Source organism: Clupea harengus, chromosome 12, assembly GCF_900700415.2.
Source record: "Clupea harengus chromosome 12, Ch_v2.0.2, whole genome shotgun sequence".
Taxonomy (NCBI): domain Eukaryota; kingdom Metazoa; phylum Chordata; class Actinopteri; order Clupeiformes; family Clupeidae; genus Clupea; species Clupea harengus.
In genome coordinates this window covers 20,905,332-20,928,418 of record NC_045163.1, presented here as the reverse complement: position 1 = coordinate 20,928,418, position 23,087 = coordinate 20,905,332, and the positions used below count along the sequence as shown (strand labels likewise).

At 45.0% G+C, this 23,087-nt stretch overlaps 3 protein-coding genes across 4 annotated transcripts in view; 1 reads left to right on the top strand and 2 right to left on the bottom strand.

Moving 5' to 3' along the window:
- Positions 1 to 6,557, bottom strand: part of uck1 (uridine-cytidine kinase 1) — an 8,748-nt gene extending 2,191 nt beyond the window's left edge. Inside the window, exons 1-7 of one of the 2 annotated variants that reach the window (XM_031577204.2) lie at positions 5,998 to 6,557; positions 4,862 to 5,021; positions 4,437 to 4,533; positions 3,904 to 4,046; positions 3,531 to 3,625; positions 2,443 to 2,491; positions 1,724 to 1,962 (exon numbers count right to left, since the gene is read on the bottom strand). In XM_031577204.2, the coding sequence (XP_031433064.1) occupies positions 1,754 to 1,962; positions 2,443 to 2,491; positions 3,531 to 3,625; positions 3,904 to 4,046; positions 4,437 to 4,533; positions 4,862 to 5,021; positions 5,998 to 6,087 (843 nt within the window). In that variant the 5' untranslated portion in view covers positions 6,088 to 6,557 and the 3' untranslated portion in view covers positions 1,724 to 1,753. Of the gene's footprint in view, positions 1 to 930; positions 1,963 to 2,442; positions 2,492 to 3,530; positions 3,626 to 3,903; positions 4,047 to 4,436; positions 4,534 to 4,861; positions 5,022 to 5,997 lie in introns of those variants that run through there. The other variant, XM_012830167.3, reaches the window with a different exon arrangement.
- Positions 6,558 to 6,644: 87 nt separating this feature from the next.
- dnlz (DNL-type zinc finger) lies at positions 6,645 to 9,807 on the bottom strand. Its single transcript, XM_012830169.3, has 3 exons — positions 9,199 to 9,807; positions 8,218 to 8,357; positions 6,645 to 6,881 (listed from the first exon to the last, which is right to left on the bottom strand). The coding sequence occupies exons 1-3, from the start codon at positions 9,490 to 9,492 to the stop codon at positions 6,722 to 6,724; spliced, it is 594 nt and encodes a 197-aa protein (XP_012685623.2). The 5' UTR covers positions 9,493 to 9,807; the 3' UTR covers positions 6,645 to 6,721.
- A 213-nt stretch (positions 9,808 to 10,020) lies between these two features.
- On the top strand, positions 10,021 to 22,152 carry lrrc8aa (leucine rich repeat containing 8 VRAC subunit Aa). Its single transcript, XM_012830166.3, has 4 exons — positions 10,021 to 10,180; positions 15,856 to 17,676; positions 19,287 to 19,608; positions 20,757 to 22,152. Exons 2-4 carry the CDS (start codon positions 15,866 to 15,868, stop codon positions 21,030 to 21,032), a joined length of 2,409 nt encoding a protein of 802 aa, XP_012685620.1. The 5' UTR covers positions 10,021 to 10,180; positions 15,856 to 15,865; the 3' UTR covers positions 21,033 to 22,152.
- Positions 22,153 to 23,087: the final 935 nt, after the last annotated feature.

The following is a 23,087-nucleotide window of genomic DNA, read 5'->3' as shown; positions in this document are numbered from 1 at the left end:
ATAGAAGAGTCTTGGAACACTCCTATAACAATCATCCATGCTGACTGTGTGTGTGTGTGTGTGTGTGTGTATTTTCTGAGCTGATTCCTGGACAACACTGTGACCGTAGCAGTGCACTCCCTCTCAAACTGGAATTTGTTTGGAACCTGGATAAGACTGGAACTTGAAAGTGGATTTGAGAAATTGTGTGTGTGTGTGTGTGTGTGTGTGTGCGCGCGTGCATGTCAACATGAGTGAGTACACTTATGTTAAGGTTTACAAACTGTGTGGGATTGCGAACTATATGAACATAGGGAAAACTGTATATTTCTGAGTTTGTGATCTCGCCTCTTGCTGTAGAATACTGAAGTCTTAACTTCTCTCCGACATGAATTATGCACTCACACGCCTGTGAAGTAGAGGGTCAAGCTTGTACAGGACACAGACCAGCATTATGCCTCTCGCTGAGTGTGTGTGTGCGCACGTGTGTGTGTGTGTGTGTGTGTGTGTGAGAGAGAGATGAAGAGAGAGGGAATGTGTATAAGCAAGTATGAGAGAGAAAGTGTCTTTAGGAGCATTGTCTCATCAAACTAATAGCCACGCTCACTGTGCTCTTTCACAAATAAAACACTCTGCTCTTTCCCAGATGCTGTGTGTGTGTGTGTGTGTGTCTCTGTCTGTCTGCCTCTCTCTCTCTGTGTATGTCCCTGTGTGTGTGTGTGTGTGTGTCTGCCTCTCTCTGTGTGTATGTGTGTGTTGGAAATATATATTTATAACAGCTGAGCATGTGCGCAGACATGATAAAATGAGTAAATTCAACAACAAGCGATCTCATTGGTGGAAGAGAAAGACTGTGACCAATCACCCCCTCTCAGCTTCATTTTTCATTGCTGCAGGCCCTGATGAATGGGCCTTTAACACAGGTTCACAATAATCAACGAGCACACTGAAAACGAAATACTTGTCAATCTTTAATTGTCTGAATATATTATAAAGAATGGAAATGTTTTAATAAAAAAACTTGACAATCAATCACATGGATTTTCCATTGGAAGACTGTACAACTTAATATATTAAATGACTAATCAATAAATTAGTTTATATAGTGATGATATACAAGACAAAACATTTCCACAAGGAACAAAACGTGCATTTAAACTCATTTTGAGAAAACAGTCAGACAGCTCAGAAGTTAAAAACCCTGTTAAAATCCAAACCAGCAGTATCAGAGCACATGAGAACAATATTGCTGAACAATACTGCCCTCCTTCCAGAGCCTCCACACAAGCCTGTCCAAACGCTTTATAGATCAGTGCTCTGCACCTGAGCCTGCTGCTCTTCCTGACTGTTGATGCAGCTGCCCTGGCAAGATGAGAGAATGTTCCAGAAGAGAGGAGCTACAGCAGGATTCCGTGTAAAGGACGGGGCACCCCCGGCAGGTTCAGGGGCGCTCCACTGAGACAAACACTCACATGAAGGCATTTCAGTAACGTGTCGGCAGCGTTTACAAAACGCTTCCTCCCACTGGAGGAACAGCCTTTTCCTCTCACTGTGTGTGTGTGTGTGTGTGTGTGTGTGTGTGTGTGTGTGTGTAGTAGTAGAGTTGGGAAGAAGAAGTGATTTTCAGATGAGAATAACTCATTTGTGATGATAGATACAGTGATTCTTGATGAGGTACCTAAAATAATGTGGATATCTACAAATTACTGGGTTTGTGTACTACAATCAAGTAACAGGCATTCTGCGTGTGTGTGTGTGTATGCTTGCATACTCCTCAATGTGGCCGCGTGCTGGGCTCTAGTAAGGGGCGTTTGCTGGGTACGTGCGGGTGTGTGCTGCTCGCTCCATTGGGCATGTCCTCCTCTGGGATGCCCCGCTTGAAGCCCCGCCCATGACTGTGCCCATTGACCCCACCCCTCTGCCATTTACAGAGGTCACCGGTCAGAATGTCCTGAATGTGCTGGACGATGAGATTAATGGCCACTGAGAAGAAAGAAATGAAAAGGGGGAAAGAGAGAAAAGATTCAAAGAAGTATTTGGTAAATTAAAGGTTGGGTATGCGATTGTAATCGGATACATGTTTTGTCAAATTGAGCAATTTGCTCTCACAGCTATTCGTTTAGTGTTTGAGGTTAAAAATTTTTTTTAAAAAAAACTCTGGTGTTTATACACAGTCCTGGCTGGAAACAAACATTGTGGCTCGGACAGAGACATTAACAATCCAGCCAATTAACACAATGCTTCAGGAGCACAGAAGGGACGAGTTTAATTTGATTGGTTGCTGAGCTCAAATACCAACCACCCTTCCTAAAACCGATACTGAATCGTAGACTGGTGTTTGAGAGGGTGTGTAAGTAACTGAAAAACCAGTGCTCTCTGGCATGAAATATCTGATTCAGTGTATGTGCCTGTGCATCTGTGTGTGTGTGTGTGTGTGTGTGTGTGTGTCTGTGTGTCACTCACCCATGTTGTCCACTCCACGCGGAATGATGACATCAGCATACTTTTTAGTCTGCAACAGAAAGTGAGAGCAGAGTTCAAGTCAGTTTGGTCAACCTTGCTCATGTCAAAGACCTTTGTGCACTTTACAATCAATGTGAGTGTGTGTAAGAGATAGAGAGAGAGAATGTGTGTGTGTGTGTAAGAGAGAGAGAAAAAGAGAGTGCGTGTGTGTGTGAGAGAGAGAGTGAGAATGTGTGTGTGTAAGAGAGAGAGTGAGTGCAGGGATGGGTTAACGAACGTGCCTACCGGGCTCAGGCCCAGGGGCCCATGAGCTCAAGGGGCCCCTAAGCCAGAGCCTCTGCGTGAAGTCGCTGTTATGTATCTCTTATTTGTGGTTGAAAAAGGTGTATTTTGTTCATTTGCTAATGGCTTTAATTGAGTGTTCCTGTGCTGTGTTAGAAAATGTGCATGTGCGCCAGGGGCGTAACTATAGACAATGCAGCCATATTTTTGTCATATACAGATATGCAATGATGATTGCTAGGTAATATGTATCTTGTTCGCCAATGTCAAGTCTGAAGTCTCAAGACTCAAGTCTTGATCATGTGACGAGACGATACGATATAGCTAGTTTAGGCGCAGAATCTGAACGTCAAGACCTACAAGCTGACTGAGCACAGCCAGAGGCACAGTACACTTGCCGAACGACGCCTTTCAAACATAAAAGTGGTGATGCATGATTTTCTCTTTCAATGGACAGGATAGCCAGCCCATTCAGCCTCTCCTGCTCAGGTAGGTCTTAATCAGTTTCAATTTGGAAAAGAATCACTTGGCTGTTGCCCTGTCACATGTAATGTCAGAAATAGCAGGGCAGTGCACCGAAGATGGATGTTACGGAGTAAACTTTGACCTGTTTACTTTCCCAATACAATAGCCAAAGTATCTAATTCGACAATTTTTTTTTTTGCGAAAGGGGGGGTGGGGCCTTTAACATGACCAGGCCCAGGGGCACGTGGTTTCTTAATCCGTCCATGAGTGAGTGTGTGTGTGTGTGTGTGTGTGTGTGTAAGAGAGAGAGTGTGTGTGTGTGTGTGTGTGTGTGTCCTCACAGGAAGGCAAAACTCTTCAAAGGCAGGTTTGACAAAGGTTGTGTACTGTGATAGGATCTGCTCCAGGTCACGACCTCTCTTCATATCCCTAAGAACTACACACACACACACACAAAGACAAACACACACATACACATTGTTAAAAGAAGCCCTAACATTCTCATAGTAATAAAAGAAACACTGGGTAAAGTACAGCGTACTCTGACTGGATGCATACTCCATTGTACATACAAAAAAGTGTGAGTGTGTGTGCTTGTGTGTTTGCACGTGATATATTTGTGGTTACGTGGTTAGGCCTGTCTTGTGCACCTTGTGTGAGTGACCCCCAAAGTGCAAACACACAAACACACTGGACACGGGTTTATATATTCACCTCTGCGGGAGAGTCTAACATCAGAGTCTGTGTCTACGAACAGCTTCATGTGGAACATGTCTCTGATGTGTGGATGGTAGAACACCAGGATCCCTTCAAACAGAACCACGTCTGCCTGGTACACTGTTAGCCTCTCTGGCAATCTACACGCAGAACACAAACGTGGTAGCGCACATTATGCCGTAGAGCAGCAGTACACAAGCGTGCACAAACACTGGCACATACGTACAATCATAGATGCAAAGAAGTATATCATCAGTGATCAAAGACTGCATAGATTATGTTTTTTTTTGTATCTATCATCATAAATAGAAAGCACAATGTCATCTGTTAGAATCATATATACAGTGTATCATGTATGACTGACATGTAGGCAAATGTACACATGCTTGTTAATGTGATGGTAGGACCAATGCTCTGTCTGCGGAGTGTTGTATCTTATGTAACCTGAGAGGCTGATCAGGGTTTGTGCATTTCCTACTGGTCTGTATATACCTTGTGCGTGTGCGTGTGCGTGTGCGTGTATGCCTTACCTTGAATGAGTGACAAAGTCATATGTAGGAACCTCCACCACTTTTCCCTCCACTATGTCCTTCAGAGTCTGATACATCAGCTCGTTGTCAAACGCATCTGCAAATCAAGGCAGACACTATTACACAATGAAACACAAGGGTTAGTGCCTCTGAAACAGTGTGTGGAAGGAACCTGGCCCTCAAAATGTACATCTCACACTCTTACCAACACCTTCTTCTGATTCTGAAAACAGATACTGATACATTACATTTCATCAGATGAACTGAAATACCACAACTTTCTATCTGTCAAAAGAACTATCTTGGTATCAGACCTGACTCAGGGATTTCACTACGCTAGGCTAAGATAAATACACAAACCTAAGGGTTGCTTAGTAGCAGGTTGACTACATGGTGACAGGTTACCTAGGCAGATGGCAGCATACCTGGGTGGTCAAAGTTATACTGGCCCTTCAGTGCTTTGGCCTTCTGATCTGGGGTGAGCACACGGTAGAAGCTGTCCTGGCTGACGATGGCCACCTTCCTCTGGCGCTGGTCCACTTCGTTCTGCCCAAGCAGCTCCATGATCTTAGCACACACTGTGGACTGCCAGACACATAACCAGAAAGCCTTGGTTAGCCCATAAGGCAATGACCCCACATGCTATATATAAATGTAAACATAAAATACATTAAATACATTTTATGGCAACACACTAGTGACATGTAAGGACTTGGTGATAGGACCCAGTAACAATGTCAGGCCAGCTCACTACTAAAGCTGAAGTCAATGAATATACTGAATATACTACATGAACTTGAATGTGAATAAAACACGTCCCCTGCAATGACAATAACTGAAGCATGGAAAATCAGTCTGGTTCTCCTGAACTGATGGGCTACCATTTCGACATTAGTCCTAGACTAATGTAAAGTTTATTACATTTGAATATCGTGATGAGATAATCTAGAAGCAGTTCTCAACATGACCCGCATCAGAAAATGCAAATGCACTTCAATTGCATTATATACAACAAAAAAAAACTTTACTGACGACCCAGTATAGAGCGATTGTATTTTCAAATAAAACTTCCTAAGTCACATCAATGGTAGACTTCTGTTTACCCCCCAGAAATGCTATGCATAACAATAGCATTTATACATTCGCATATATTTTATTTCCAACACAATACTGGCCAACTTTGCTTATTTAACTTCTGCACTGAACAATATTTCACACGAAACGAAACATAACTTGCAGTAGAAAATAGGGCTACGCCTTCCTGAGTCGAACACGACAAGCACTATAATTCCCGCGAAAGGCTGCCGCGAGTGTAACGCACGAACATGAAGCCACTATAATAAGTCTCCTACAGTCTCCATAACAAACCACAACTAAACATAATTAAATAATATGTTATTTTCCCTATGTAAGCTTCATATCACGAGAAAACGTAAACAGGCTACATGACATCACAGTCGACGGGTGAGGAATAAGGTAAAACAGTCATCAGTAGTTGACAAGCTTTCCAATTATGTTAATAGTGTTAGCGATACGTTATTTCTCTGTGTTCGTGTCCTACCTTGCCACTGGCCGTTCCTCCGCTCACACCGATCAGGAAAGGTCGGTGTCTTGGCCGGTGCGTGTCCATCAGCGGCCCGATGGAAGTCATGACACTAGCTAGCAACCGTCACAGCTGACAATGAGATATATACTTCCTGTTTCGCAGACGTCAAGGGAGTCTGACTACAAAGCAAGGTAGATTATGGCCTTGTATTCCTTGTAATATAGTGAGTGAGCAAGTGAGTCGGAAAGGGCCTTCGTGCCACTTTCAGCAGCAGGCACCGTTATATGGGCAACCGGACTCCGCGCAAGAGCCGCACCGGGAATGTTTTCAGTTTACTATGCATTGCGCATGCTCATCGAATAGCAAACAGCAGGCTGTCAAGAAGCACATGAAGCACGTCACCCAAGATATTTTCTCTTATCTTTGAATCACCCCGGATAACCCCCATGGGCTGTGGGGCTGAATATGGGTTTAGCAACATGCTAGCAAATTTACTTTTAAATGCTAAGGGCTCTCAAGCGTTTTGCCACAGATGGGTACTGATTTGTATAAGATATGATTGTTATATACTATCACTTTAAGTGGTTTACAGAAGTAAATACAAACCTCACTAAAATAAAATAAACAATTTACAACACACTAAGTAGTAAATATTTTCCATATTAAATGTAAACAATAATTTATTCTGAAAGACAAAAACATCAACAAAAAACATTAGATATATAAAAATATATGTTGGTCAAGTTTTCTCAGAGTTGCATGGCAAAGCTGCAGTTTCCTGTTCTTGTTTCTGCTCTTGTGCTTCTTCGCCAGACTTCTCCATCAGAATCTCCAGTGCAGCATCTCCTTCAATCTTTCGCACTGCTTCGCCTTTGGCTGCCAGGATCTCTTCAATATTTCTATGACAGTACCAAGACTTGCATTACAATACTTTCTAAACATATATACAATGAACAAAACAAAGAAAGACAGAGGGGTACACAGACAGAAGACAGAAATTCTACCAGACTACCATTAAAGAAGTAATGCACACTAACACATCAATGCTGCTGTTAATATTGACAAAATTACCATTTTTATAGAAATGGGCATTTTCTGGGTTGAAAGTGGCTCAAAACGCCACCTACTGTTTAAACCTTGCAAGGCCAATGCTGACGTAGAGTCGACCTTTGGGACTCGTGAAACGGGTTGCCCAGTGTCATTGTCATTTACTGACCTCGGCTCCTCAATCACCCGAGTTAACGCAAGCATTTTTCAAAATTTTGCAGCCGGTGGACTTAGAGATGGGGGTGAACTTACATGTTAAGATATGAAAGACACAAATCATTAATTTGCCAAAAACATCACCACATTAAGACCATATTAAGCATGTCAATGATAAGAACCTATCAGATAAGATATCAGAATAAGAAAGTATCTACTATAACATGAATATTATACATCAAAATGTAAAAGAGTTACACAGTCCAAAGTTTAAAATTATATCTGGAAGGGATTAAGTGTAATAAACCAGCCAGGTCAGCAGAGAGTAGGAGTGTCTGACTGGCTTTCCTGGAAAGTGAATTAATAATTTATATGTATTGCTGATTACAGCTGTTGATATGAGCGTCCCTTGAACACATTCCATAATTTTTTTCATAGTCACAATTAGTGTGTATTGCTTCTGTGTGTATGCCCATGATACAAATAAGAGACATTTTACTGAACTGTATGGGCCATACACAAGTAACGCGATTGTACCAGATATAATCAACTAACAAATCTATAACTAATAGTATCTTAAGTGATTGATTTATTTTCATTTGATAGATGATATTCGCCTGAGAACACAAACTACCATAAATGACTGTGACTGGTCAATAAATTATGCCATCTCGATATTATCATAAATAAGCCAATAAAGTGTTAGAGAATAATTCAGTTTTTGAAATTTCTGTCTGTACACTGAACAGTAATGTTTTGCTGCTGTTATAAGAAATATATTAACAGTTTTTTCTATCAACCTACATGACGTAATTGCCTATTGAGAGGCAGGACAACTTTTCAATTGTCTATTATTATGCTATGTTTTGTTGTGGATCCTTACTTTTCATTGCAGCATCCCATTCTTGTGAACCTCTGCATTAATTAACAGTTTGACCCAGGAAGTGTGTTGGGAGTGGTTTTCTGTACAGCTTGCTTTGCCAGACTCCTGGATAACTAAATAACACGTCACATCGTCTCTCTCTTACACACCTTTTGCCCTCTAGGTCGGAGAACCAGCCCAGATTATCTGCGATGATGTGATGGTTCTTGCATCCAGGGCACGTCACTATGACAACACCGTTATGATAGGCCACCTTGGATATCTTCTTCGATGTTCGGGTGGAGCACACCTGCACGCAGGTACAAGACGGTTCAGTAGGTCAAGCATGACAACATTTAAAAACTAGCAACTGGGTCATTCCATGTTAAATCAGCAGAGGCCTCCCGAGTCCCGACTGACCACCTTGTATTTGCTTCATACTTTGTGTAAATAATGTCATTGTACTAGTTTCAACTAGTGTGCAAAATGTTGAGCCTTAAGACTGATTTTCATGTAACAAGACTTCATCCTTGGCACCATTCTCAATTGTGCCGAAGACTGTCACAAATTAGTAATAAATTAATCTCAAAAGGTAAGCTTACTTTAAAATATTCAGTGGAGCCATTGGACATGGAGCATGGTGCCAAAGATGAACCCATGCTACCTGGAAATCAAGACCTGTGTATGCAACTGTGACAATGACAAATGAAGAACCAACTAAACTAGAAGTCTATGTGTGCGTTTATGCACCAAGAGCAGCTGCTGACATCAGCTTCCAAATAGGGCAAAGCAAGTATGGACAGGTACAGCAGAATGGCAGGGCCCTGCTGACATCCGTATATCATATTTGTAGAAGCACACTGTGCAAGCGAAGCAAACTATGTGCTTCTAAAAGATAGTTATTAAATATATAGTAATCAACATGCAGTATGACACAAGTATGACACCCACCCCCCATTTTCAATGCATCAAGAAAGTATCTACTATAACATGAATATTATACATCAAAATGTAAAAGATCTTACGTGGTTCTGATTATCCGACTTTAGAGTAGACTATAGTTACAGATGCATTTCAAACTCATTTTATCTAGGAAACTGATGCCATATGGCAAAAGGCAAAACATCCGAAAATCAAATTGGTTGTATTACCTTACACGTGTATACCAGCTGATAATGTTTAGATTGGATGCTGCCGATGGCTTCACCGCTGACGCTTGCTGTGGTATAGAACGTCTGTGAAATGTCCAGACTGAATCGCCCATTCGCCCTATGTCCATGCGAGAACGGACAGCGAGCTGTAGGGGACAACCTCACCCATTGACCGCATCCACGTGTAAAGCGGGATATCACACGTGCATGTGCACGAAGAAAAACATGTCCGGGTAATACACAATTGAACAGGGCTCGGGATGCTGGAAACATAACTTTAGTAGCAGAAGACATGTTGTGGAACTTCCTGTTTTGGTAATTCGACTTTCACGTGATTTCGTCACGCTAAAGTCGCAGTTGTATGACGTCACGCGACTCTAGCCCATAGACATGTATACTATGTCTATGCTCTAGCCTGTAGTGCGTTGACGCTTCAGTTAAAACTCAAAAAAGTCTGACTGAGGTTAGCTACAGAGTATATGTACGGCGTGGTATGGCCTACCACATGCGATTATGGCATAATTCAAATTTAGAAGTCCATCCCAAAAGTTAAAGACATTTGTAGCTAACCTGTAGGAACTATTCACACAGGTGGTAGCCCACTATCTTTTTGCAGCATCTTTAGCGAACATCACGCCACAACTCGCGAGAGTGCTCTGACGATGCGTCAAATCAGCTGGTGCCACTGGGCCACCTGCACCAACGTCAAGCGACCTTAAATGCACAAGGATAGTCTGAATCGCCAGCCCTGCCACTGTTTTGTATTGAGAGCCGGATTCTGCCGGATCAGCGAAGAGCCTGGAAAGCCGCAGTGGCTCGCTGCTATGCTCTCTGCCGTCCTGACGTAATTTCCTGGGTGTGGCTAGATGCGTTCCTCCAGAGTTTTTCGGAGTAAAGAGAGGTCGCTTCCCGCAGTGAGAAGGGAAAGAAATGTATCAGTTATGTGTGGCTGAAAGAAGACAGACTCAAAGTAACACACCCGGTGAGTACGACTTCATTCTGTCACCCCGTTGTTTGTTTGTGTGTGTGTTTGTGTGGTGTGGTGTGTAAAGTGTCGCTTCGTCGGCCTGTCGCAATTCACTGCCTGAAGTGGTACAAAAACCGGGGTGGTGCTGGTGTTCAACAAAAGAGAATACCATCGGTGATGGGGCAGTGACTGAATTCACGCTTGCGTGAGAATCAGCCAAGTCACCCACCCAACTCTCGGGTCGCCGCTCTTTAGCCTGACCGGCTCCGCTGCGACCGGTGTTATAAGCTCTCCTTGGGGACAAATAAGCCTCTTCATGTATTTCATTACAGCTGAGACAGCCCGGAGGTGGCTGCGCCTCTCATGTCGTAGGCTAGGTTATTGTTGAGGGTGTGAGATTGACACTATTAAGGGAATTGAAACTTCACGTACTGGGGAGGGCAGATTTATTTAGGCGCTAACGACGAAAAGCTGATGTCTTCTTATCTCGGTACATCTCTACCGGGGGGCATTCTCTGTATCTGGGTACAGCCCAAATCTAAACATCCTGTTGTCACCCACTCCCTTCGCCACTTTCGATGATGGGGTGTCTGTGTCTTTTTATCCAAAGGAAAAAAAACACTGCCTCAGGAAAGAGAGAACCGGGTTAAGGTCTTCTCAGATGTAGACTATGGGTGTTGCACAAACATAGCTATGCCAGGCTGCAATGTGCGTGAGTGAGGTCGAGGCAGAGAGTGAAGGATACAACACGGTCTTTAGTCTGCGAGTGTTGTTTCTATAGCTTACTGAGATTTCTTGATTTGAAAATAAGGCAGGTGAACCTTAAGGGGAGGGAATGGGTAGGGTGAGGCTGTACTGACCTGTTGAGTTTCATCTGATCCTGGCAAGGACAGAGGCACGGTGTGTAGTGAACTGCAAACAATCAATGTCATTTCAGATAAATTAAGATTGTAACACCACCAGAATAAGCAGAGTCCACACTAATGGCAGGTTTAATTCATTTAACACAAAACATGTTCACTCCCAGTAATTCAGAGCTATGAAGTTGTGAGAGCACCCGCGATTGCTCTCATATGGGCTACCTGGTTCATATGTCCTCACTCCGCAGGTTGTCCCACCTATGTTGGCCATTGAGTTTCGGGTGTCAAATGAGAGCTGGTGTTGTTGAGTTTGCAGAAACCTGACTTGTCCTATTGTGCCCTCCATCTCTCCCCCCCCTGCATCTCCTGGCATCACCCTCTGCAGCAGGCTCTAGAGGGAACAGCAGCATTCACAGCTGCCAGGGAAGGAGCCTGCTCAGTAGGGCAGAATCATAATTAATGTAACTCAAAAAGGCCAAGTAGATGAGTCAAGGAGCGATGTGGGAGGTGGAATTATAGGGACGGGAACGGGACAGTAGATGGGGGGGGAGGAGAGGAGAAGTGAGATGAGGTGATGTTAGTTTAGAGAGCGAGAGAAATGGGTGAGTCAGGAAGGCCGTCTGGGAGCCCCTGCACGACAGAGAGGACCGAATGATTCATCATTGGGGGGGGGGGGGGGGTTATAGTGTGCTATTACAACAAGGAGAGGGGGAACCCTTTAACCAGGAAAGAGAAAGTGAAAGAGTGAGTTGGATTTTTCACTCCTCTGAACACGAGGAATGACATGGAGAGGTTGTGTGTGAAGAGTGTGTGTCTGTGTGAGGGAATAGAAGGCAGAGTCAGTGGGTGAGTCCTTGAAGGAGTGGCCACTGCTGACTGGCCTCAACCATGTTATTCAGGACTCTGCCTGTACAAAGAACTGACCAACAATGGCCTCTTTGTGTGTGTATGTGTTTGTGAGTGTGAGAGGGGGGGGGGGGGGGGGGGGAGTAAAGGAAAGAGAGATGGAGGGGAAGCAAGGGAGGTGTACCTGGACAAGAAAGATATGTTTTTGGGAATGAGAGGAGAGACACTGAGTGATAGGGGAGTATGAAGGAACGAAAGATGGCGGAATTTGTTTGTGTGTCTGTGTATGTGTGCTTGTGCATGTACTGGGCTGTACAAAGTCTTGTTTCACACTGTTCAGAACATTTAATAACAAGTTAGGAGTGGACAAATGGTTGATGCAGAGTTCAAACAGATTTCCACAGTGCTGCCGTTGCTAATCTAGTCCTCTCCAAACTGTAGGCACAGGCGTAATGAAACCCACCTGGCTGTATGGTCCTCAATGGCTTGATGAGCAGAGGGTGTTTTCATTAGGGTTGCAAATAAAACTCTGCTGCTTTGCAGATTACTCACAGCAGGATTGGATACCCTTGATACTGAAAACACAGAGAGAGAGAGAGAAACAGAGGGAGAGGGAAAGAAAGAGAGAGGGTGTGTGAGTTATGCCTGAGCAGAAAGATGTTGAGTAGTCTCTCTTTCTCTCTCTTCCAACAGGTGCAGAGAGTTCTTGCTTTCCCTGCTTTGCCACATCCTGAGGCCTTTAACTCTCAGAGACCACGGCAAGATTTGAACAAATGCTAAAACCGTTCACCATGCTCTTTAGTGAGAATAGTCTTTTCTCTGCATTTCTATAATGATAACCCCTTCATCAGGCCACCACAGACAAACCACACACTCTTTGCTTTGAGTGCAATTGCTGGGAAAGGAAGGGCAGGGTAGTGCAAATGCCCCCCGCCCCCCACCACACACACACACACACACACACACACACACATGCTGCCACCGACACAAGATGAAATATGAGGTGCTGAAAAGAGCTAGTCACAATCTTTTTCTCAAGCAGAAAGCGTCTGATCTTACTGGAATTAGCTACACTTAGCCAATGAGTTACTACAGTGCTAAACAGTGACCATGTTGCCCAGCCCCTCCGCCAGATAATTACCCTGCTGCCTGGCCAGTCTTCCCATTTCCACACAGGGAATTTGGTGGCTAACTACACATACAAAGAATGCTCGAACTGCCGATTGAAGTACTGCTCATACCGCCACACTAATCTTCCAGATAGTGCCATTACTCCCAAACTACCCTGTCAAATAGAGTTGCCATAATGGCCCTGCACTGCCAATTAGGGGGTGGGATTACTTCAGCGGATCACCATTTGGCAGTCACATGGTAAAGATTATTTATTATGTTGAAGTACTTAATGTCCAAGCTACAGTCTCTTTGGAGCTTTGACCCACCGGGCCACACAGTGTTTCTTCTATAGGCTCACTCTGGGACTTGTTTTTTTCTTTTTCATCGAGGGTTCACAGAGCGGTTCAGAGTTCTGGCCTACATACAGTATCTGTTTTCTTTCTCCCTCTCCCTCTCTCTGGCTTTTTTCTCCCCCTCCTTTTGACCTTTTCCTTCATGTAATGAGAGAGTTCTCCCTCTCTCCTGACATGTACACTCTGTTTACTACACTCCTCTCTTTCTCTCTCTCTCTCTCTCTCTGTCCTTTCCCTTCCCTCCTTCCCCCTCCCTGTCTTTTCCCCTGTTCTTGTACGTTCTTGTAAGTTTCTAATTTGTCTACCCAGAAAATTAGTGCTTTCTCTTCCTCTTTTAGACCTCACACATGGCAAAAAGTAGACACACACACGCTCTTGTTGGCGTACATACATACGTATATAGCTACTAACAGACAGAGCAGCTACTGACCGAGTGAGGGAAAACGTGTGTGTGTGTGTGTGTGTGTGTGTGTGTGTGTGTGTGAGAATGAGAAATGTCAGCACTTGGGTGTTAACTGCTTAGTGTTAGCCTACTGGCTAAAATGTCTCCTCTGTCCCACATAAGACAAAAACAGACGGAGTGTGCGAGAGGGAGAAAGATGGAGACTAAAACAAATGTGTGTGTGTGTTTATAAATCCTGTCTCCTCTGACCACTCCCTGATATAAAGAGGAAATGTCTCACAACAGTGAGCTGATCAGAGCACACACACACACACACACACACTCACAGACAAAAACACACACACACGCTCACACACATTCTGGTCCTCCTGTTTATTCTGCGGCCTTGGAAAGGAAACTGTCCTGGTTTGGATACATATTCTTCTTTAGAAGGTGTGTCTGTGTGTGTGTGTACTGGAGGGGGGGGGGGGGGGGGGGTCCTGTGTGTGTGTGTGTGTGAGTGTGTGTGTGTGTGTGTGAGAAATGGGACAGATGGAACGAGAATAGTGAGATAAGAACCAAAGTAAACATATTCTCTCTCACTCTCACACACATACACACACACCCTCTAAGCCCAAACTCCTGACCCTTAAAAATGGCACATAACTGACTAAATGGTTTGTAAGAATAATTCTCTCAGGAATGCATCGTCTCTCTCCTCTCTGTGTCACCCTCCATTTCCACTATGTACTGAGAACACAGTGAATAATACACACACAGAAAGACACACACTTTTTATTACAGAGTGTGTGTGTGTGTTTAGTTTGCAGAGTTTTCGTACAAAGCGCTGCAGTCCTCAGGTCAGGGACACACATAAGTTACTATGGATTCACTCTGGGATTCAACTCTTCAGCGTCGTCACCCTGTCTGAGTCAGTCCTTCCTGTCCCGTCTGACCCCCCCCCCCCCCCCCACACACACACACACACATCCATGACCTGTTATATAAGGGTCCTCCACAGCTACAAAGGAACAATAGGAGACAGGGAGATGCCTTTTTCCGATGCCGTTTTCCCTCACTCTTCCTACCTCCCTCTGTCTAACCGTCTCCCTCCCTCCTTCTATCCCTCTTTTTCTCTCTCTCTCTCTGACTCTCCAAGAGTTGCAAGGTTGAGTTATTTTTTATATATATATATATTGCCTCACAGTATGTGTAATTAGGAACCAGTATTCTGTTTCCTCTGTCCCGCTGCTCTGGGAAAATCTATATTTAGTTATACTGATCCATCAGGGAGGTGAGTGTGTGTGTGTGTGTGTGTGTGTGTGTGTGTGTCTGAACCTTTGTTCTGATATATAGACATCCTCCATTTAGGTTCTGATGCCTAAGCCCAGTATTAAGAGACACACACACATACACACACACACACACACACACACACACACACACAGAGACACAATTGATGCTAGGCCTACATCTATAACAGAACGGATCAAGAACAGATGGGAGACCTAATAGCCCCTCCATGTGCCAATCTGGCAACCCAAAGCTATCACTCTGCCAATCTGGCAACCTTGAGAGCAGGGAGGGGGACTAGCTGCTTTAAATGAGACTTTATGAAGTTCAGCTGAGGCACAACTATCTCCCACTACACACACACCCACACACTTGCACAAAGTTACAAACGCAGACAAAGGGTTTTTACACAAACCACACGCACATGTGTGTACACTCAGCCACAGTGAAGTAGCCATTTGTCTGCGGTTTTCATTCTGTCCATATTGTCACAGAAATCCCTCTGTCTAGCATTTTATCAGTGGTTCTTTGTGGTTGTGTGTGTTTGTGTGTGTGTGTGTGTGTGTGCGCGCACGTGCTTCAGTGATTGTCTGAGAACTTGTGCTGACAAACTAACCAGCCATTCTTCCCTTCCCTGTTTCTCTGTATCTTGAAACTTGCTTTCTTGGCCTCCTTTATACTGTCAACATCTGTCTCTTCCTTTCCATCCATCATTTTTCCCTTTCCTCTCTTTCTCACAGACACACGCACACACACTCACACACTCACACACACTTTCTTGATTTCTATTACCATTCTTCTTTGTATGTCTAATTACCTCCTCTCCTCTCTCTTCGTCTTCAGGTAAGCCATCATGATCCCCATCACCGAGCTGCGGTACTTTGCCGACACCCAGCCGGCGTACCGCATCTTGAAGCCGTGGTGGGACGTCTTCACGGACTACATCTCCATCGTCATGCTGATGATCGCCGTGTTCGGGGGCACGCTCCAGGTCACGCAGGACAAGATGATCTGCCTGCCCTGCAAGTGGGTGGTGAACATGACCTGCGGGCACCTGAACGTCAGCGCCGACCCCAGCCTCCCGGGCCCCCCCGAGCCCAAGGGAATCCAGTACGACCTGGACCGCCACCAGTACAACTACGTGGACGCGGTGTGCTACGAGAACAAGCTGCACTGGTTCGCCAAGTACTTCCCCTACCTGGTGCTGCTGCACACGCTCATCTTCCTGGCCTGCAGCAACTTCTGGTTCAAGTTCCCGCGCACCAGCTCGAAGCTGGAGCACTTCGTCTCCATCTTGCTCAAGTGCTTCGACTCGCCGTGGACCACCAGGGCGCTGTCCGAGACGGTGGTGGAGGAGAGCGACTCCAAGCCGCAGCAGCAGCAGTCCATCAAGGCCAACGGGGCTCGGGACCACAAGAGGATGTCCAACGTCTCGGAGGACGTGGAGGCCAGCGTGCCCATGCTGCAGCGGACCAAGTCGCGGCTGGAGCAGGGCATCGTGGAGCGCTCGGAGACGGGCGTGCTGGACAAGAAAGAGGGCGAACAGGCCAAGGCGCTCTTTGAGAAGGTGAAGAAGTTCCGGGTGCACGTGGAGGAAGGTGACATCGTCTACCGCCTCTACATCCGGCAGACGCTCATCAAGGTGGTCAAGTTCGCGCTCATCATCTGCTACACGGCCTACTACGTGCGCCACATCGAGTTCAGCGTGTGGTGCTCCGTGGACCTGGAGCGTCTCACCGGCTACCGGCTCTACCTCTGCGCCCACCCGCTCGCCACTCTCTTCAAGATCCTGGCTTGCTTCTACATCAGCCTAGTGCTGGTCTATGGGCTCATCTGCGTCTACACGCTGTGCTGGATGCTTCGGCACTCGCTCAAGCGCTACTCCTTCGAGTCCATCCGCGAGGAGAGCAGCTACTCGGACATCCCCGACGTCAAGAACGACTTCGCCTTCATGCTGCACATGATCGACCAGTACGACCCGCTCTACTCCAAGCGCTTCGCCGTGTTCCTCTCCGAGGTCAGCGAGAACAAGCTCCGGCAGCTCAACCTCAACCTGGAGTGGACGCCGGAGAAGCTCCGCCAGCGCGCCACCAAAAACTCCCTGGACAAGCTGGAGCTGCACCTCTTCATGCTCAGCGGCATCCCGGACACGGTGTTCGACCTGCTGGAGCTGGAGGTGCTCAAGCTGGAGCTCATCCCGGACATCACCATCCCGCCCACCATCGCCCAGCTGGCCAACCTGAAGGAGCTCTGGCTCTACCACACGCCGGCCAAGATCGAGGCGCCGGCGCTGGCCTTCCTGCGCGAGAACCTCAAGTCGCTCCACATCAAGTTCACCGACATCAAGGAGATCCCGCTGTGGATCTACAGCCTGAAGAACCTGAGCGAGCTCCACCTGACAGGGAACCTGAGCGCCGAGAACAACCGCTACATCGTCATCGACGGCCTGCGCGAGCTGAAGAGGCTGAAGGTGCTGAGGCTGAAGAGCAACCTCACCAAGCTGCCCCAGGTGGTCACGGACGTGGGCGTGCACCTCCAGAGGCTCTCCGTCAACAACGAGGGCACCAAGCTGATGGTGCTCAACAGCCTGAAGAAGATGGTCAACCTGACGGAGCTGGAGCTGGTGCGCTGCGACCTGGAGCGCATCCCGCACTCCATCTTCAGGTGAGTCAGGCGGCCGTTCAGCACCTCGGCAATCATTGATAGAGAAATGTGAAACTCTGACTGTAATCAAGGATGTGTGTGTTTTTATTAATGCCTTCGTATTAATTATATGTCTTTGTGTACTGAAACCTGGCTTTTCTGTGTAACTTTGATTCTTGCGTGCTGACGCCTCTCTCTTTGTGTATGTGCTTAAAAGTGCACCTTCTGTGTGTGTGCGTAAGCAAGGGCTGATAAGAAGTCCTTCTCTTCCCTCCAACTTCAAGTGAGTCGCAAGCACAATAAATGGGATCCAGTTGGATACAGTCTTATCTGTTTTGTGGACAGGAACAAGGGAGGCATAAAAGACTGCCAGGTTATGTGTAGTGAGACCCCAGCAAAGCTGCTTCTATCACGTAAAATATGAATCCAATCCCAGCGAGAGAGAGTACCCTGTTGGAACAAACAGATGTGAAATAAAGAAGCGTAGCCACAATCCTTTTCTGCTCTTCCCCTGTATGATTCTATTGTATTGTCTGCACAACAAATCTGTCTTTTTGACTTGACAGAGGTCAGAAAATTGTACTAGCCACACGTTTGAACACTTTTACACACACACACGCACACGCACACGCACGCACGCACGCACGCATACAGTCTCCAACATACTCAAATCTGTCTCATTGCCAAAGGGTGTCTATTGATTGATTGATTGATTTTTTTTTTTTTTCTCTGCTACTGTCAGTTCAAATACTGATCAAGAGTGACACACACAGTCGCACATTTATTCTGACCAGAGAAATCTATGTCTGAGCATGGCTTGCTGGTGTATATTTGATCTGTGTAAACCATCACCCTTGCATATTACACATACTTACTCACACGTGTATCTAGAGACATGTTACGTTAAGATTACACTCACAATGTCCTTGAGTACAGTGTCATTTACGTGGAAATGAGTTCATTGTTTTTTGTTATTAGTGGGCTTTGACTTGGCACTGTGGTATGGCCGGCCAATCACTGCAGTCATGTTCCCTCTTTATGTTGCCCTCCATTGACATAAATAACATAGGCTCTCTTACCTCCATTGACATAAATAACATGGGCTCTGTCTTACCTCCATTGACATAAATAACATGGGCTCTGTCTTACCTCCATTGACATAAATAACATAGGCTCTCTTACCTCCATTGACATAAATAACATGGGCTCTGTCTTACCTCCATTGACATAAATAACATGGGCTCTGTCTTACCTCCATTGACATAAATAACATGGGCTCTGTCTTACCTCCATTGACAGAAATAACATGGGCTCTGTCTGACCTCCATTGACATAAATAACATGGGCTCTGTCTGACCTCCATTTACAGTAATAACATGGGCTCTGTCTTACCCTCATTTACATAAATAATATGGGCTCTGTCTTACCCTCATTTACATAAATAACATGGGCTCTGTCTTACCCTCATTTACATAAATAACATGGGCTCTGTCTTACCCTCATTGACATCTATGTTTCCTTTTGTTTCTTTGTCATTCCCTGATTCCTGAAGGACATTGTTGAGAGAGTTCTAGCAATAAGCAAAGTTATAGTAAATCTGACTCCCCTTTCCTTCTGTGTTCTCCCTCCAGCCTCCACAACCTGCAGGAGATCGACCTGAAGGACAACAACCTAAAGACCATCGAAGAGATCATCAGCTTCCAGCACCTGCACCGGCTCACCTGCCTTAAGCTGTGGTACAACCAGATCGCCTACATACCTATCCAGATTGGCACGCTCACCAACCTGGAGCGCCTCTACCTGAACCGCAACAAGATTGAGAAGATCCCCAGCCAGCTGTTCTTCTGTCGCAAGCTGCGCTACCTGGACCTCAGCCACAACAACCTGACCAGCATCCACCCGGACATCGGCTTCCTGCAGAACCTACAGCACCTGGCCGTCACCGCCAACAGGGTGAGCGTGTGTGGTGATTGATTGTGTGTTAGCAGTTGTTTGTGGGTTTGTGCTTGTTTGTGTGTATGGCAAGTAGGGCATATTTTGAAAAAAAATCACTCATGAAACTTCTTTGAATGGCCTGCCCATGGATGAGGTCTCATAAAAAACACATCAGATTTGGCCCGGGAAATTAGATTATATACCGTAAAGTCATATGAATAGAATGTTTTGTGTGTGTGTGGGGGGGGGCGGGGGGGGGGGGGGGGTCTAATGGTGCACATGTGTTTAATTTGGGTTGTTTTTGTTTTTGCAAGAATGTGTGTGTTTCTTATAGAATTTATTGGAGTGCACATGCTTTTTTGTTTATTTGTTTTATTTCTAGTCTCGGTAGGTGGTATGGGTCTAAATATAGGCTCAGGTTTATGAGACTTCCCAACTATGCCTTTGTTTGTGTGGTGTGTGTGTGTGTGTGTGTGCTAAACACACTCATTGTTGCTCCATTAGCGCGTTAGACCTAAATGAGTTGTGTAATTTGTGTGTGGGGAGTCCAGATGGACATGATCTCAGCAGAAGCAAGTCTATTTGTGTGTGTGTGTGTGTGTGTGTAAGTTAATAATGTGCTTCAAGGAGTCACAATTATTGTTTCCCTAGAGAACAATGTGCTCTCTTCCTCGTCTAACACTTAACTACAAACAAAGCTCACACACAAACACACACACAGCATTAAGAAAAGCTGGCATAAGATGATCAGTGTTAATTGGCTTTAGTGTGTTTTACCTATAGAATGCACTGCAGTCATTCCTAATTCCATAGCCATACACCCTCACACACACACACTTTACAAGGGTAGAGCTCGTAAACATGTATGTGAGTGTTTGAAGAAGAAAATATGTGTTTAGTCAGTGAAATGTACAGGTGATGTTTTTAGTCATGCTATGCTCCGTGTGCACCACACTTACTCGTGTTCCGTCTCTCCTTCTTTCATTTCTCCATACTCACACTATCACTCCCCTCTTTAATTTCTTTCTTCCTTTCTTTCTTATTTTTTCTTTATTTCTATTTATTCTTTCTTTTTTTCCTTTCTTTCTTATTTTTTCTTTTTCTATTTATTCTTTCTTTTTTTCTATTCATTCTTTCTTTCCCTCCCTCCCTCCCTCCCTCCTCAGATTGAGGTTCTGCCGCCGGAGCTGTTCCAGTGCCGCAAGCTGCGCACGCTCAACCTGGGCAACAACTGCCTGACCACGCTGCCGTCGCGCTTCGGCGAGCTGACCAGCCTGACGCAGCTGGAGCTGCGGGGCAACCGGCTGGAGGGCCTGCCCGTCGAGCTGTCCGAGTGCCGCCTGCTCAAGCGCTCGGGCCTGGTGGTGGAGGAGGACCTCTTCAACACACTGCCACCTGAGGTCAAGGAGCAGCTGTGGCGCGCCGACAAGGAGCAGGCGTGAGGAGGCGGGGGAGCGAGGGAGGAAACGGGGTCGAGGGGGGGAGTAACAAGGGGAGAAAGAGACTCTTGGAGCGATGGGTGGATTTGACCACGGTCCACTGTCTGTTTTTATGTTTTGTTTTGGATTCTTTTTTTTTAAGTATGTTTTCTTTGTTTGTTTCTTTGTTTCTAAAGATTTTTTTAATATATGGGGAGTGGGCAACAAGCTGATGGTTAAAGGTAAAATTGAAAGAAATGGGTGCATATACAGGGATGGACAGATGAGTGAGTGACTAATCGAGAAAGAGGCACCTTTTGTATACGAAATGTAACTCCAATGTAATGTATTGAGCAATGTGTGTTAGGACACATACTCGAATGTGTATGTGTATGTGTGTGTGTGTGTAATCACACCTCCGTGCCTCAAGGTGGCAGTGCAGGAATGCTAGACCCTTACAAACTCTCACACAACAGGATGAGTATGTGGGGGTGAGCACATGTGTGCTTTTGAGAGCTCGGGTGAAGACATGTTCGGCTTTGGGGAAAGTTAAAGCATTGAATGAAACAAAGACACTTAACAGCTCTACAACAGTAACTTATGACATCACACACCTTCAGTCAACACTGTGTTGATAAACCATAAAATCTGCTACTTATACATACACACACACACACACACTAGCGTGCCTATGTACGTGGACTTAATCTGTCTTTGGAGTGGAGGAGTACTTCACTTCTGCAAGTATAGAGAATGAACGGTCCTACTGCTAAAGGGAATTGGAGACAGGCCAGCCAGCTCATGACTCCTGTACTAATGGCCTTAATGTCATATGCTGGAATATGGCTGCTTTTAAAAAAACACAAAAAACTTATATCTTTCTAATTTTATGTTGTTTTTTTGTTTTCAAAATATGCAAATGTATGTTTTAACATTCATGTCAGACATAACACTTTTTTTGTTGTAGTTTTTTTTGTATTAGCCGTTTATATGGTTTCTTATATTGTAATTATTTTAATGTTTTAACTAAAGAGAATTGGCAGAGATGTTGTCATGCCCAGCCACAGAGACAGAATGTCAAACACACACATATACACACACGCACACACTGCTCAGTAAGCCAATGAAACACTCGTTTAATACACTCTGTCTGGCTCTCTATTTTTGTGTCTGTCTGTCTGTCTGTCTGTCTGTCTGTCTGTCTGTCTGTCTGTCTGTCTATTCAATGCCTTCAGAGAGAGAGGAGTGTGTGTTTGAGTGTGTGTACCGTTTAGCTGTATTTTTATCTTTCTTCTTTATGTAAATCTATGTGTGTTTCATTTTACATAGGATCAGGATTTATTCAGCCAGTGATGGCAGATCCTTAGCCAAATGCTGTCAGTGTTCAGTTACTTGCCTGACTGAGTGTGTGTTTGTATGCATAGGCGGAGATCCCGGGGGGGACGGGGGGGACGTGTCCCCCCCTACCATAAAGTTGTCCCCCCCAACAATCATTGAAAACTAAAAAAAAAAAAAAATATATTTTTTTTTTTATTTTATTTTTTTTAAATAAAAATACGACGACACAAGCGGTGCTAATTATAGAGGTAAAAAAAATGTGTTTTTTAAGTGTGGAAAAATCATGTTCCCCCTATTCCTCAAAGTGGTTTGGTTCACATGCTGTTTCCAATGGGCAGGGCTACCGGCAGCTCCGTGTTTCAGTTAATCAGCCCAGTAGCCTACACGGTCAGATTGTCAGACTGTTTCCTCCTCTGTCCCCTGTCTCTGCCCCTATGATACACGATATGTAAAGAGATTTACCTCATTCTCGAACGCAGTAAGAACATGTAAAGAAGAAGTTTTTTTTCTAAACTCCATTTACGAAGTTCCAATCGATATGCACAAGTATACATAAGCTTATTAATGGATTGGCATGACAACGTGAACGTTTGCCGATAACACACGCATGCCGGTAATTAACACAGTTAAGATAGCTAGCTAGACAGTCTAGGACACTGTCCTGTCAGGGCAGGTTCATGCTAGTTAATAAACGTAGGTCTACATCTCAGTGCCTCTCCAGATTTGTTAAATTATCTGAAG

Bases quoted from the DNA above. Each gene is read 5' to 3' on its own strand.
- dnlz (XM_012830169.3), bottom strand. From the start codon at position 9,492: ATGTCTTCTGCTACTAAAGTTATGTTTCCAGCATCCCGAGCCCTGTTC. The intron at 8,358-9,198 runs GTAATACAACCA...ACCTGCGTGCAG, and splicing joins AGCTGGTATACACGTGTAAG to GTGTGCTCCACCCGAACATC. The intron at 6,882-8,217 runs GTGTGTAAGAGA...GTACTGTCATAG, and splicing joins TCCGACCTAGAGGGCAAAAG to AAATATTGAAGAGATCCTGG.
- lrrc8aa (XM_012830166.3), top strand. From the start codon at position 15,866: ATGATCCCCATCACCGAGCTGCGGTACTTTGCCGACACCCAGCCGGCG. The intron at 17,677-19,286 runs GTGAGTCAGGCG...TTCTCCCTCCAG, and splicing joins ATCCCGCACTCCATCTTCAG to CCTCCACAACCTGCAGGAGA. The intron at 19,609-20,756 runs GTGAGCGTGTGT...CTCCCTCCTCAG, and splicing joins TGGCCGTCACCGCCAACAGG to ATTGAGGTTCTGCCGCCGGA.